Here is a 14,134-nt window from a genome sequence, read left to right on the forward strand (position 1 = left end):
AGCCTGAGTTTTTGTGGTCCACAAAATTTACTATTTCATATAATATGTTGAAAGTGTGAATAAAGAAGAAAGGGTGAAATTATTCCTAACTAATGCTAAAGGCTAAATTGAGAAGTGTCCCATGTGATTATGTCTTAACAGTTTTGATTAAGGAATTCAAATATTTGCCTTTACCATGGACTTGGCTGAAATAAAGTAGTCTATGTTTAACTTGGCTAACTTGGCTCAGAGGAAGAACAACCTGTGTACTGGAAATGAGCAGCTGCTGTCACTGGGAGCTATCCAAAAAACAGAGTGCCAAGTATGGTGCATTTCTGATGATGTGATTCCTTAGTTAATAGCTAAACCATTAGATTAGTGGCATTTTCATATTATCTTTTGAATGTGTCACACAAAGATGACCATAAGATCAACACCAGAATAAAGAGAGGGGTGTTTGTTCCCTGGTTAATCACTGCCCTGATGCCTTGGCCTGTGCTGAAGCTGAGGTGCATAGCACAAGCTTTTATATGGAGCTTGGAATAACAGCCTAAGAGGCTCCTGATTGTACAGATTCTTCTTGCATACCATTTAGTGTGCTGTGCTGAACTCATTCCAGTAATTATGGCCATTAATGGAAATCTTTCTGCTGATTCTATGAAATGCAGGATGCAATTTCTTTGGCATTGGCTGCCTTCTAAACAGCAATTTACTTTGCAAAATGTTTCATAGGGAATAATGAAACCATTGCTTGCTGTTACAAGGAGTTATTTTCTTACAAAGAGATACCTATTAAGCATATTGGTGATGCAACAAACATGACTATAAAATGCTATTGCATTAGAATTAAAAGAAGATATATTTGTCATTGTTCATGGTATACAAACTATTTAACAGTTTCTTTTATTTTTCTTAGTAATAAAGAGCCTAAAAGATATTTAGGGCTTAAAAAAAATCACAGCTTTTGCAATTCTTTTAAGATCACTTTTCTGTCTTGCAATCCATGTCTCATATTTACTTTTAAGGTCAAACAACTTTTAGATCTGTCTGCCATTTTTTCCCATTTGTATGTTGCTTTGGGTGAACAAATGCAATCCTTTTCAATGAATTATGTGAAGAAGAATTTTTCAAAAGAATTTGTGCTCCCTAGGTCTGGAAAGAGAATTGCTCTTACTGGAAATCAGGTTAAGCTTTTCTGGAAGCATTGAGCAAAATGAGCACAAGCTTTGATTTACATAGTACTCTGCCACATAGAAGAAATGTTTTAAGGTGGGATAAGGGGGAGTGGCTTCAAACTGACAGAGACTAAGTTTAGGTTATTAGGAAGAAATTCTTCCCTGTGAGGGTGGTGAGGCCCCTGACACAGGTACCCAGAGAAGCTGTGGCGGCCCCATCCCTGGAAGTGTCCAAGGCCAGGTTGGACAGGGCTTGGTGCAACCTGGGATAGTGGAAGGTGTCCCTGCCCACAGCAGGGGGTTGGAATGAGACCCTTTTAGATCTCCAACCCAAGTCATTCTGCAATTCTATGATCTTGGAAATATGTGAGTAGATAGAAGTGTTCAGGCTCTCTGAAACATCAGAAGTCAGGTCTCTTCTTCCCCCTTCCTGCGTCACCTCTGTCAGTGGAGTAGACAGAGCTTTGTTTTGATGCCTCTGTTGGGCCAGAAGGTAAGAGCTAGGAGTTGAGCACTGAAACCCTCATCCTGCTCTGGCTTTCATGGTACAGGGAGAAGATGCTTTTCCCAGGTGCCTAAAATAAGCCATGGTCAAGCCCAGCAGGTGGTTGTCTTGTGCATGTCCATCTAGATGTAGGTGCTGAACCCCATGTCCCTGTGCATTAAAGTATCACTATGAATTCTGGAGTTTCTCTAGACTGTGAAGCTAATACTGTAATTCAAGCAATTACTTTTTCTCGCTTCTCCCAGGAAGTGCAGCTATATGTTAAACTTTAAAAAGATGTTTGAAAACACTTGTGACTGTTATTTTTACTATTCAGTGGTGTTGGCACGAATAGTAAGTGGAAATTACAGAAATACTGGAAGAAACAACTAGTTTTTGTGAGGTATATGGGCCAGGGAATTTGGGAAGAATAGAAAAGTTCTGAAAGGTTATCTGTTGCGGTGTGTCTTCTCCCTCCTAGATGTATAAGCCCTTGCCCTTTCCCCCACTCCAACCCCTGCTGTGAGCCCTACTTGTCAATCTTGGAAGAAGTCCAGACAGGGCGTCGAGTGATTGGTAGATTCAAACGATTCCCCCTGCCCCCCAGGGAGTATTGGGCACTCTAGGTGCCTTTTTCTCCCTGGGACCCATCTCCCCTCATCTGGTTGGTTAATCCCCTGCCCCTTCCCTCCCCCCTGCCCCCAGGATAAAACCGGGCATCGGCCGTGCGGTCGGGACTTCTGTTGGAGCTGTTACTGGATTCAGAAGCTCGTAGCTCGAATAAACGCTCTGGATTTAACCCTCTGGCAGAAGTGACTCCTTCCTTCACCATAGCCCAAAGTTTCTCCACTGAGGAATACCGTCCACTGGGGTTTCTGGCAAGCTTGCAGCCGCCTGCAGCCTCTGGGTGAGCCAAAGGGTGTCTCTGGGGTTAAACCACCCCAGCTGCCGCCATTGAGCTCAGCGACGGGGCAAGCCCGGGCGTGTTCCCGCAGGAAATATTGGTATCCCCAATAGTTATCCAAATCAAAGTCAATCTCTTCCTAAATTTATTTCTCTGACATTTCCAGAGGCAAAACAAGACATGAATGTATCAACAAACAATCATTCTCTTATAAGAGATTTGGTAGTATCCTTCATGACTAAATGCTGTGCCAGAGGAAATGACTTGGGGTTTTATTCCTTTTCAGTAATGTGGAAAGTTTGCCATGGGAGCAAGCAGGAGGAGGTTGTTTAGTGGAAGAGGAAGAAGAAATTTGGGAAGGGGTACAGAGGGAGAGTGCTAGCAGCAAACTGTCCTGGTAGGGTGCCGTGCTTTTGTAACATGCTGTGCTCGTACAAAGCTTGAGGATTGGCTTTTCTGAGGCATTCAGTGTTTGCATAACAGTATGCTTCTGCTGGAAAGAGTGATGCCATGTCTGCTTATGTTGATGGGAGCAGAGCCAGGACGATTCTTGTGCCCTTATCAGATGGGATTTTCAGATGCTTTCATTTCTGAATTTATGGCTTCATAGATAAAAGAAGTGGGTAGACAGCTGTAAGTGCGGCAGTGGATCTGCACAAAATCTGATGGGACTTAAAGCCTCTCCTGAGAGTGCTGTAGTAAAACAAGTTCAAAGTAATAACTCCTCTTTTATCCTTTAGTCTCATAAAATAGGATCTGGGATCAAGGGGAAAAAATAAGCCTGCTGGCAAAAGATTGTTTGAGGCAGGAATGATGGCTGGCTGAAACCAGATGTAAAAAGATCAATGCATAAGTCTGGCAGTCATGTTCACACTTTAGGCTGACTCCGATAATTATGCCATGACTGCCGCATAGACTGGATCACAGCCACTGAAAATCGGTCTGTTCGGGTGAGTTTCTTGTCACAGTCCCTGAAGATCAGTCAGTCTGGGTGACAGTTTCTTAAGCACTGGCTGGTACTTCATGGCTTAATGCATGGTGAGGTGGAGTCCTCCTTGGAGAGCTGGCTGTGATTTAACAGCATTGTTATGTTAAGCGAGATGAGCAGCATTGATACAGTTTACCTGTAACCCCCCTCACTGCCTTTGAAAAGTTCGGAGTGTTGCATATTTATGTTTCCTTTGCAGTTTATGAAGACAGTATTGTTTCCCGAAAAGGATTGCAAACAGCTGCTCATGGCCCTTCTGCCTACTTGAGTAGGGAATGTCTATCTTTGTAAGATCTTTTTTACATCGAGGGCAGAAATACTGACTAAGAAGTACTCACTGACATCATACCGGTGGCTGTGGCTTTCTTTCGGGGAGCAGCTCACACAAACACATTATGTTTAGGTAGCAAAGACAAAAGTATAAAGAGTTCTTGAAGGAAAAGGAGAGTGAAAGAATTTTTGTTATTTCCAAGGTTTTTAAAACTCTTTAAATAAAATGGCAAAATACAAAAATCCACCTGTGTGTAAAGAATGACTTGCCATTTTTGATGTATGTCTTACTTGTTTTCTACAAATAATGTGCCCTTGCATTACTTGAATTTTAAAAAAAAGACTGTAAACCCTTTCTGCCACCAGAAGAATGATGGAAATTAGAATTTCTTTTTACATAATCCCCTCGAATTTTGCTTGTGGATACAGCTGTGTTAACACAATGCAACATTTGAGTTGAGAGATCTGCTAGATCCTGGCACCAGTGATAGTTCTCAAACTGAAGGTCTTATTTGATAGATTTTCAAAGTGATACTGTGCTCACTTGTATCTATGTTCCTGGAAGGAGGCTTGCAGTCAGCTCAGAGGAAATACTTTCAAAAGGAAAAGTTTAATTTTGCCAAGATTCAGATAAGGTCAGAGTAGTTAGACAAACCAGAGCTTTGTAAGTTAGAGATGAACATATACTGCTCCCTGGGACTGGCAAATGCGCTAGGAGAACAGGAAAATGAACTGCATGAGGATGATTACATTTGCTGAAAATTTGAAGTACTGTGTATATCTCTTGGTATATTGTCAAGTGTAGAGTTGCATTTGAGCAGGGTGGGTTTTTTTTTTTTTTTTAATTAAACAAAATGTATTTATCCTTCCTGTTTCTGGTTTCTACTTTAACCCACCAGAAAATGGGTTCACCAAATTAATTTTAGTTGTTTTAATACTATGTGTTTATAAGTTGCTGTAAAAATTGATTGTAATATGATACTAATTCACTATAGGTTTTACAAGTACATCTGTATCTACCTAGCTTCCTTGCTTTTCTGTTATGGGACAGTAGAGATTGTATTCCAGCTGTATCCCACTGCTGGCCAAGGGAATGCGCTGACAGGTAGCAACCTGCATTAGCCTCTAACATCAGCTGACCTTTGCCAGCTTACACTTAAGGTCTGGACTAATATTTTCTCCTGTGTTTTCTTGGCTGCAGAACAGTAAAACCGTTTCTTAATTTACCTGAGGTAGTTTCTGTGAGAGTCTGTGCTCAGTGGTTGCACAGTCTTTACAGGTAGAGAATGAAAAAGGGCAGAGTGAGTTTCTTCAGAGGGGCAACTTACATTTAAAATACAGGAAAAAAAAAAAAAAGGTGATAATTTTGTGGGTCAGCCAGCAAAAGGAAAGCTGCAGATAGCTCTCTTCCTTCAGTGGTGGCATACTTAAGTCTCTTCCTGCTATCTTTTTATCTGTGTTAAAGTCTTTCCTCATTCAGGTCTTGTTAGGTTGGCCAAAATCCTAGTTAGGAACTAAGGAACAGGAAGCTAGTGCAGTTGGATAGCCTTGATTCCTTATGAAAGAGAAGAGGTGGGATTGTGGGAGGATTGTGGGCAGGGACTTCATACAGATTGCTGTGGCTGGACTAGGGCGAGGCATACAGACAGACTGTCTTGTCTTTGCTAGGACTTTCAGCTAAAGAAAATGAGATGTTTTGCTTCATAAAAGCAGGATTTGAATGAGAGAATTAAAGGGAAGGGTCCTGAAAAGTCCAGTGAGGTGGTCATTGGCTCTAATATAGTTAAGTATAAGAACATACAAAAAAAAAAAAATCCGAGTAAAATTGCAGTAGAGGGAGTAAAATAGGAGCTGTTTTGATAAGGAGTCAGAAGTCAGATTGCATACAGGCATGTGAAAGGTGCTCTGGCATTCCTGTGTGAATGAAAACCAGCAGGAGAAGGGAATGGAAGAAAGATAAAAAGGCACCTGGGGTTTTGAAACATACAGCTTGCATGGGCATGAACATCCATGCAGTAGCGTTGGACTTGAGGGAAATTTGCCAAGCAGACAGATCATGCCTTCTCCTGCCCTGTATTGTTGGTCACACACAGGAGCTCTGTCCTGGATGTGGGGAGCTGTAGGAAGGCAGTGCTGTGGGTAGGAAGTGTCCGGCACCGGCTGCCCACGGAGAGCTGGGACAAAGCCCTGGGAGACAGAGAAGGCTTCCCTCCAAATGGCCAGGCAAAAAGCCGCGTGAATTACAAAGTGAGCTGGCTCCTGCAGCCTGATGACATTTCCAGGTGGGTTTCTGAGCAGGCAGCATCTGGGCAGTGTCTGGGTGAATCTGTCTGGGCTCCCTGCCTCGGTGCCTGGAGGAGGAGAAAAGGCTTCTCTCCAGTAGGTGCAGGAGATGACATGCTTTGCTGACTTGCTCCACCTATCTTCCCAATCAGAGGACGGAGATTTTTTGTTTCTGACAGCCTCATGCAGTCCAAATTCAACAAGTACAACTTCAGAGCAGTGGTTTTCCAGTCTTGGATCTGAGTAAGCATCAGATGTGCACAGCTATGTAGAGAAATTAAGCCTCCTGACAGTAGGTTTGTTTTTTTCTGCATGATACGGAAATACCTCTCAGCTCCGAGGTAGGAGCCTACCCCCATGTTTTGGGGTGTTGCACCCACCCTGGCAGTCCATTTTACCAGCAAGCCCAAGTATCTTCTTGTGTTATTGCATGGTAAAAAAGAAGTATCTGCACCAAAAGAAACCTTCCCAAAAAACAAAAAGAAGCCTATCAGTGTTTCCCATTGTGCTGATTTTAGTCAGAAATACTAAAACCCACTCAAACATGAAAAATTATTTAGGTTACCCTAGATTAGTTTGAAATTACACTCTAACCATGAAAGATGGTGGGGATTGATTCACTGGCTGTGTGGAGCTGAGAAGAGCCCAGCTGAGGCTCAGAGTTAAGGTCCTACAGATAGCAGTAATGTTGCATAAATAGTGACAGTAATAGAAGTTATGAAGAAGTCTAGAGCTCCAGAACCTCTTACAAGTGATATAAGCAGTGGTGTTTTTTTTGAGACTTTCTTCTGACTGGAGTCATACCACTCTTTGAAGGGCAAAAACTCTGTATTTGTGTGTTTTCCTTCCTCTATACATTTGAGTGGAGAATGTAAAAATCCCAGCATTGTCTTTGGTAATAGGATTGTATGCAGACATCCTTGTGGTTAAATTGAAAAAAAAAAATTAAAACGCATGAGATTTCCTGTGAAGGGGTTGTTGTTTGTAATTGAAGTGCTTAATGACTGAGACTAGAGATGTACAGACAACTGCAGGATGTTGCTCATAACCCTCTAATGTACTCCTTAACACTCTCAGGTAAAAATTTTCTTTCCAGAATTGATCTAAAGAAGATTTATTTTTTAAAATAGAATTTCTTATGCTCCCCAGAGGGGAACACCTGCTCTGTACCCTTGTGTATATGATAAATGAGGAGACAGAGCTCAACTCATTTAATAGCACCTGCAAAACCACCTGCTGAACATAATCTCTTATGAGATTAGTGCAGTCAAGTTATTTAAGCACACTTCTAGGTAAAGAAACACAGTTCACAATTCTTTAGAGCTTCACCAAGAATGTATCTTTTAAATATACTGTTTTAGGAAGAAAGTTGGAATTTTTTACTTTTAATGTTTTTTCTCGGCCCTCTCTTTTGTCTTCTCTTGCTCATCCCCTAGTGTTTGGTTTTCACAACAGTGCAGAATTCAAGATTGTACTTTCAGCCTTCAAAGTCTGCAAACCCTGCCTGGGAAACAAGCAGGTTGCTGAGCTTCCTGGCATGGCTGCTTTTTAACCAGAATGCAAGTGGAAAAATGTAACCTCTAGTGCTCTTGTGGTAGGACCTCTGGAAACAAGGCAAACTATTTAAGGCTTCCTGCTACATGTTAAAACTAAAATGTTTCTTTTCTCCTGCTTGTACCTCTCTGTTTTCTCAAGTACTTTTGCTTGCTGGCGTTTCTCGTTTAATCCTTCTTTTCATTTATGCTCTTCCTTCTGCCTTAGTCTTCCTAACCCATGTCAACTCTTTTTCATAAGGCATTAGAGGGAAGCAGAAGCATGCATGTATTTGGTGTGGAGTATGTGTCAAATTTGGGGTTTTACCTGTCAGCATTCTCTGTCCCAGCTGCTTTGTTCTACTCCATCTCCCTCTGCAGCCACGCCACTAAACTTGGCTTTCACTGCTGCTGACAGCCTTTTATTTTAATTTCTGCTTGTATCAAATCCAAAGCTGTGCCTCCATCTCTACTCTGTAATGTTTTGCACTTGCATTATTTGCCCCTTTTAGTAGCTGAAACTTCCAGCATAACTCCCTGCTATGTGGTTGGAAAATGTGTGTGCAAGGAGGAGAGGTAGGCTGCTTAAGTACAGTTACAGCTTGCCTGTAAAAATCCTAGGGTGACTTTTTAGCCATGGAACTGAATCCTGCTTAGTTCAGAAGCTGATTCACAAATTACTGGTGTGAATTGGTTGTGACTTTAGAGGAACTCTGCTACTCTACTTTCAGACGGAGATCACCCTCTTGATATTCCTTATGTGATGGATGCATTAATGTATCGTCCTGGGTGTTGAACTGTTGGTTCAGTTTATCTGATAGCAGAAAATGCTGCTTCTTCCTAAATTAATTTTCAGTTCCTGACTTGAATATGACTCAGTTGCATTTTAGAAATCTGAAGCAGCATTTTTGGGGGGTGTTTGGGCTTTTTGTTGTTGTTGTTTGTTGGTTTTTACTTTAATGGTAGAATGTTTTCTCCCTTGTGGGTGATTTTAAACTGTTTTTTTTCCTCTCCTGATAAGTCCTGCTAATACTGTAGTATTTGAGAATGGATTGTAATGACATCTAACATTTTGTTCTGTTTGTACTGCAGACTGAGGTCAAGTAAACAAAGAAAGCAATCATTATGTTTTAGCATTCTTTTTTAATGAGCACATTAAAATCTAGTCACAGCTACGGGATCAGCTGTGAAAAGAAGGGAGAGATACGGAACTCTGAGTAGCACTGTATTTTTGAAGCAGTTTATGGAAAAATAATGGACTGAGGGGATATGTAAGGACTCTGGTAGGAAATAAATGGCACAATGTTGTTGACGGAAAGGGTTTGGCAGGAGGCTTGTTGTGACTGTTTCTGTGGCTTAGAATTGCAGAGGAATTTCCTACAGACTGGACTAACCATTACAAATATGTGTCTGCTTTTAGGAGATCAAGGCATACAGTGGAGTCTTCTCAGGGAAGATGTCGTCTTTGACAATGAGAACCCATTGTGTGGACGCAAGAGGAAGTTTCTTTAAGGTAAATGGGATACTTACACAGAACATAAAGTACGTGGTTTTATGTGAAATGAGCGCAGCAGAATGTGCAATACCCTCTGTGATACATAGTAAGCCTTTTCTGTAAAACAGGAAGTACTTCTTGGGCATTTCTTTTTACAGGCAGATTTGTGGCTGGATTACCCCCCAGTTATTTCACATGTATATTTTTTTCTGTACCTGGAGTAGAATATTTAGTGTAAAATAGGTCATGGCTTTCTTTGCTGCTAATGCTGAGAACATAAGCTTTATTATGCACAGGCATAAAATTATTGGAGCCTTCATAAACTGGATTTGTGTCACTTAAAATTGTGGTACAGGTTTATGATTTCCATTACTGGATTGAAAATTGGATTCATTTCCTTGCCTATTTTGAGAACAACTGGCATCCCAAAAAGCCAGACTGCAGTAGGAGTTACCAGTGCAGTTTTCAAAAGATGACTGAATCCTGTTAACTATGTGGCGGGTCACAGTGGTGGTCTTGCTGGGCAGGGTTTTGCTTTAGGGAGCAATCACAATTTACAGGTGCTTTTGAGCACTGAATTAAGTGATCATATCCCTTAGAATATTCATCACTTGCTGTAGCTTCTTCCAGTGAAAGATGCTAGTGCTGCCATCTTGGGGTGTTGCTGTTTCCATTCCTTCTCTTCCTCTAGGGCACAAGTTTCCCTTGGGGAAATCTTTAGGAAAGGAATGATTAGCGCTGCAGTGACATCATGTTTTCCTTTTGTCTTGCCCAGAAGTTAACAGGGTCATCCAGTGATGGAAACCACCTCTCAGTTCTGCAATATACTTCAGCTAACTCTCATAACTCAGGAGTACAAACATCAGCCTTATTGATGGCACTCCACAGCCAAATAGGGAGAATAGCCCTATTTTTCAAATCACAGCAAGGAACTGTCTTAGTTCCAAGAAATATCTCTAGGTTGTCTCTTGCATGTATCCTGATGTCAGATGGGACTGTAAGCAAGCACCCAGTCATTTTCTGCAGTCCTTTGGGATCTCCTTCTATAATTCTTATGTGAAAATAGATGCTAGAATAGATGTTTTGTTCATGATGATGGGGTTGCAGTTATTCTAAATTATTAGAAAAGCAGTTTGCAGTCTGCCTGGGCAATTTCAAGAAACATTGTAAATTGGAAAACTAAGGTCCTACAATTTCTTAAGGACATGCTGGCAAGGAAAAAGATGCCTCCAAGCTACTTTTCCAGACCCCTCACCATCCCTGCGAAGTTGCACTGTTGGACCATGGTTCTGAGCACAAAGTGTGGGATTGGAAGCTGCAGGCAGTCAGTGTGCCCAGCCTATGTGTAGTGCACCTGGTAGTGTGTGTGTACAGTGAAATTACCTTTTTTTTTCCTCCCTCCGCCATGTGTGTAGAATTGTGGCAACAGTTACATTTGTTTGCTACAGCTGAGCTGGTGAGCAAGCAAAATACTTGGCACATCAGATTTTTTGAGTTTGCATTATTTTAATTTGCTTTGTCTGTCTGTGTTTAGGAGACCTAGTAATCAAGATACGGCCTTTTATCTCTGCTGATCTGTTCTTCAGTATGTTCTCCCACATGCACAGACTGTTCCCTGTGCTTGCATATCGCTCTCACGTTGTGCTTGTTAGTTTGCACTTGCCTAAGAAACCTTTACCACATTGGTATGCAAATTCTCAGGGCACTTAAATCTTCTTAAGGGAGTATCTTACCATTCTCAGCAACATTTGCCAGAAAAATCGCTGACAAATACCAGTTGGGAAATTCCAAATTTATCTTATCTTTTCTGGTTCTTAAGTAGTTCTCATTGCTACAGCTTCTAACCATCTCTTAGTTTTTTTCCACAGCTATTCTTTTGACTGTTAGTACACAAGGAAAACGGTATTGTCCCCATTTTAGGCAGAGCAGAAGTCTGTAGTTTTAGAGGCTGAATTTTGTGGACTCTACACCTTGTCATTGGTGAATGCTCAGAGCCAGCAAGTAGTAAAAATGAGGCAATGATAGGGTTAGTCTGGGGTTAGTCTTGGATAATTCTAGGACTGAATAGCTTGCCAGTGGTTACAGAGAGAGTCTGTGGTAAGGCAAGGGGCTGAATATATGTCTCTGACAAATGTCCTCTTTACTGAATTATCCTCCTTCTCATCAAAATGTTCCAGTGTTTACTGAACTGGCATCAGGGGTTTTACACCAGTAAAGCTTTTCTATTCCAGAATCAAGCATCAGGTAAAACTTAGTTTCTGATGAATAAGATACTGAACAATGTCAGCAGCCTTGAGAATTCATAGCTCACCAGAATCTGCAGATACACGTGTATCAAAATATTGGATTGTATTCAGAGGCTTGCACAAGTTCAGAAGCAGCATTCTCAGATGGGCTCATCTCTGGCACTTGGCCACCTCATCACACAGGCCCCTCTGTGAGGGTTGCTATGTTCTGCTTATCAAAACAGGAAGGAAAAGATATGATGCCAAAGAGGATGCAGGTCTCCAGAAAGAACGAAAAATGAGATGCTGGCAGGAAGGGGGAGTAGTAAGTGCTGAGGCTCATTTGTCCAGTCTGATTCTAATCTCGTTGTCTTCAGCCTGTGTCCCCTTGCCAGATTAGAAGCACCCATCTTACCTTTTCCTCTTGAGTTCTTGTAAATCTCAGGGCTTGGAAACATTCTGCAGTGGTCACCTTGGCTGATTCTTTTAGTGCCTTCTCAGAATTATGGCTGTTTCTTTAATTCTTTGTACATGCTTATTTATGTTTCAACACAAAGAGCAGGAATTCAGTTGTCATGCAGTTTTTTCTAAAAATGTCTGGGAACAGACATCAAATCAAAGCCACCTGTCTTCTTGGGAACAGGAAACTCGTCAAGTGAGTAATAAGAGCTGTAGTTATGCTGGGCTTCTGGGAGAGGCACTGTCTATATCTGGTCCTGGGCATGTGCTTTATTTCTCTGACGCACAGCAGTGATGTGAGTGTCAATAGAGCAGCTTCACAAATGTGACTGGAGCCCCTTGGGAGTGAGTTGCTTCTGGTGAGCACACTGATTTTTGCTGCTTGTAAAACATTCTGAATGATGCAAAGCAAAATAGATGTTGTGTTATGGTGAGAGAATACTGGGGTGCTGAGGTGCCATGTTTGTGGCCTGTATGTAGTTTTGCTGTCACCCTTGCCAGCTCCCATGAGCCGAGCTTAGTCTTGTTGAGCTCTGAATCAATTGCTAATAAGAAGAGTGTGGTGCATTATGAAAGGAAATGCTGTCGTTTAAGATGTTTGCATTTCATTATTTCGTTCATGGATGTTAGGAATGTAAACAGTTAGTAGATGGGTATTTGGCAATCTAATATTTGGGGTAGATTTGGTTAGGCAGTACTGTACTGGGTTGCTGTGTGAATTCATGTTGCCTGAGTCATAATTATTTGGGTTTACAGTGGTTATACTGTAGTGTCTTTTGAGTTTACAGTTCTTTTTCAGTGTTCTGGTTTGAAAGCAAAACCAGTGAGAGACTCCAAGTCAGAAATACAATTTATTAGGAAAAGAGAAAAAGAAAACAAAATACATTAAATAATACCAAAGAAACACCATTGACAGAGTCAGAATACAACCTGACACCCTTTTGGTCAGGGTGTTGGTAGCAGTCCAGATTGGAATGGCTGCAGTCCTCCTGGAGTGGCAGATGTGGTCCTATTGGAGCAGCGAGCCTGTAGAAGGGTGTAATCTTCCTTTGAAGATCCAGTGGAAAAACCCAGCTGTTCCTCTTGGAAAAGGCTGAGTCTGGTGTCCCAGAAAATCAAATTATATCTAGTTAGGAATGTTTGGCTCCTCCCTCTGGGCAGAGCATCTCACAATGGGATGCTGTAATTTTATCAGCCATGCAGTGACATCCAATAGTCCATTAACAGCAGATGTCTCCCCAGGGGGGAGGATTGGTTTGTGGAAGAGATAAAGAAAACTGCCCAATTAACAGAAGATAACTACCACACCTCTAACAGATGGCAATAGAATACATCTTGCCTTGCAATCTAGGACAATCAAAAGTAAATTCCAAATGAAAAATCGTTGCACACAAAAATAATTATTTTATCATGTTATATAAGATCTCATTTTAATTTTGTTTTTTTTTATGAAATAATGATTAATTAACCATCTGAGAAGACATCATATTTCCAAATGCATTTTTCAGGTAAACCTCCTCTTTCTATAGCATAGTAGGGTAGTATCTATTTCACAGACCTAAACAGTCCCCAACAGATTTCTTCTGATTACTATTTAAGTTTTTGGGCTCATGTATGCTGTTTTACACTAACAGAGGCCTCTGACAAATGTATACATCCATTTCTGTTGCATTTTCCTTTGGAAGTTGCCTCTTACTGTGTTGATTCAAGTCTGTTGAATCAAAGGGGTGAGTTTTCCCATTATTTCCAGCCAAAGAGGTACTGTACTTGTTGCAAAAACACAAGTCTCTTTGAAGAATTCCAGTATTCTTAGCCTTGCACTAAAAGTCAGAGCCTTCTGCTACTGCTTGCTTCCTCAGGGCTGGAGCTATTAATAGTACATACCCAGGATTGTTATAGGTAAAAATTGACCCAGCCAAATTAAAAAAAAAAAAAAAACAATTTTTATTATATTGATCAAATTCTATCTGAGCCAGCCACAAAGAAAAGGACAGTGCCAAGCCCGGGATCGACACTGGGTGAGACACAGGTCTGACCGCTCTAGCAGAAGGTCTCCTATGCTTCACACCATCCATTCGGCAAGAGCAGTTTTTATACAGTTTATTTTGCTTGAGGCCGGGATTTTGGCGATCAGCCTTTTCTTCCCTTTCAAAGTCCCACATATTCATAAAGTCTCTTTTCTCTGCATGGGGTTGAACAATCCAAAGTCCAAGAAGGATGTACATTGACGATGGAGTTACCATTGAGATACATCTTTCACCATTGAGATGCCAGGGATGGGACAATCATCTAGTTGGGAGTTCCTAGATTATCTCGAGAAATGGCCCATTTCCGAGGGAG

At 41.3% G+C, this 14,134-nt stretch overlaps 1 protein-coding gene across 5 annotated transcripts in view; it reads left to right on the plus strand.

Annotated features, from left to right (window-relative positions):
* The window catches only part of RIN2 (Ras and Rab interactor 2), a 74,642-nt gene that overhangs the window by 15,634 nt on the left and 44,874 nt on the right, over window positions 1-14,134 (plus strand). For 3 of the 5 annotated variants that reach the window (XM_053939616.1, XM_053939615.1, XM_053939621.1), the window contains exon 2: window positions 9,036-9,128. In XM_053939616.1, the coding sequence (XP_053795591.1) occupies window positions 9,072-9,128 (57 nt within the window). In that variant the 5' untranslated portion in view covers window positions 9,036-9,071. Of the gene's footprint in view, window positions 1-2,489; window positions 2,546-9,035; window positions 9,129-14,134 lie in introns of those variants that run through there. The other 2 variants (XM_053939617.1, XM_053939620.1) reach the window with 2 other exon arrangements.

Source organism: Vidua chalybeata, chromosome 3 (assembly GCF_026979565.1).
Source record: "Vidua chalybeata isolate OUT-0048 chromosome 3, bVidCha1 merged haplotype, whole genome shotgun sequence".
NCBI classification, from domain to species: Eukaryota; Metazoa; Chordata; class Aves; order Passeriformes; family Viduidae; genus Vidua; species Vidua chalybeata.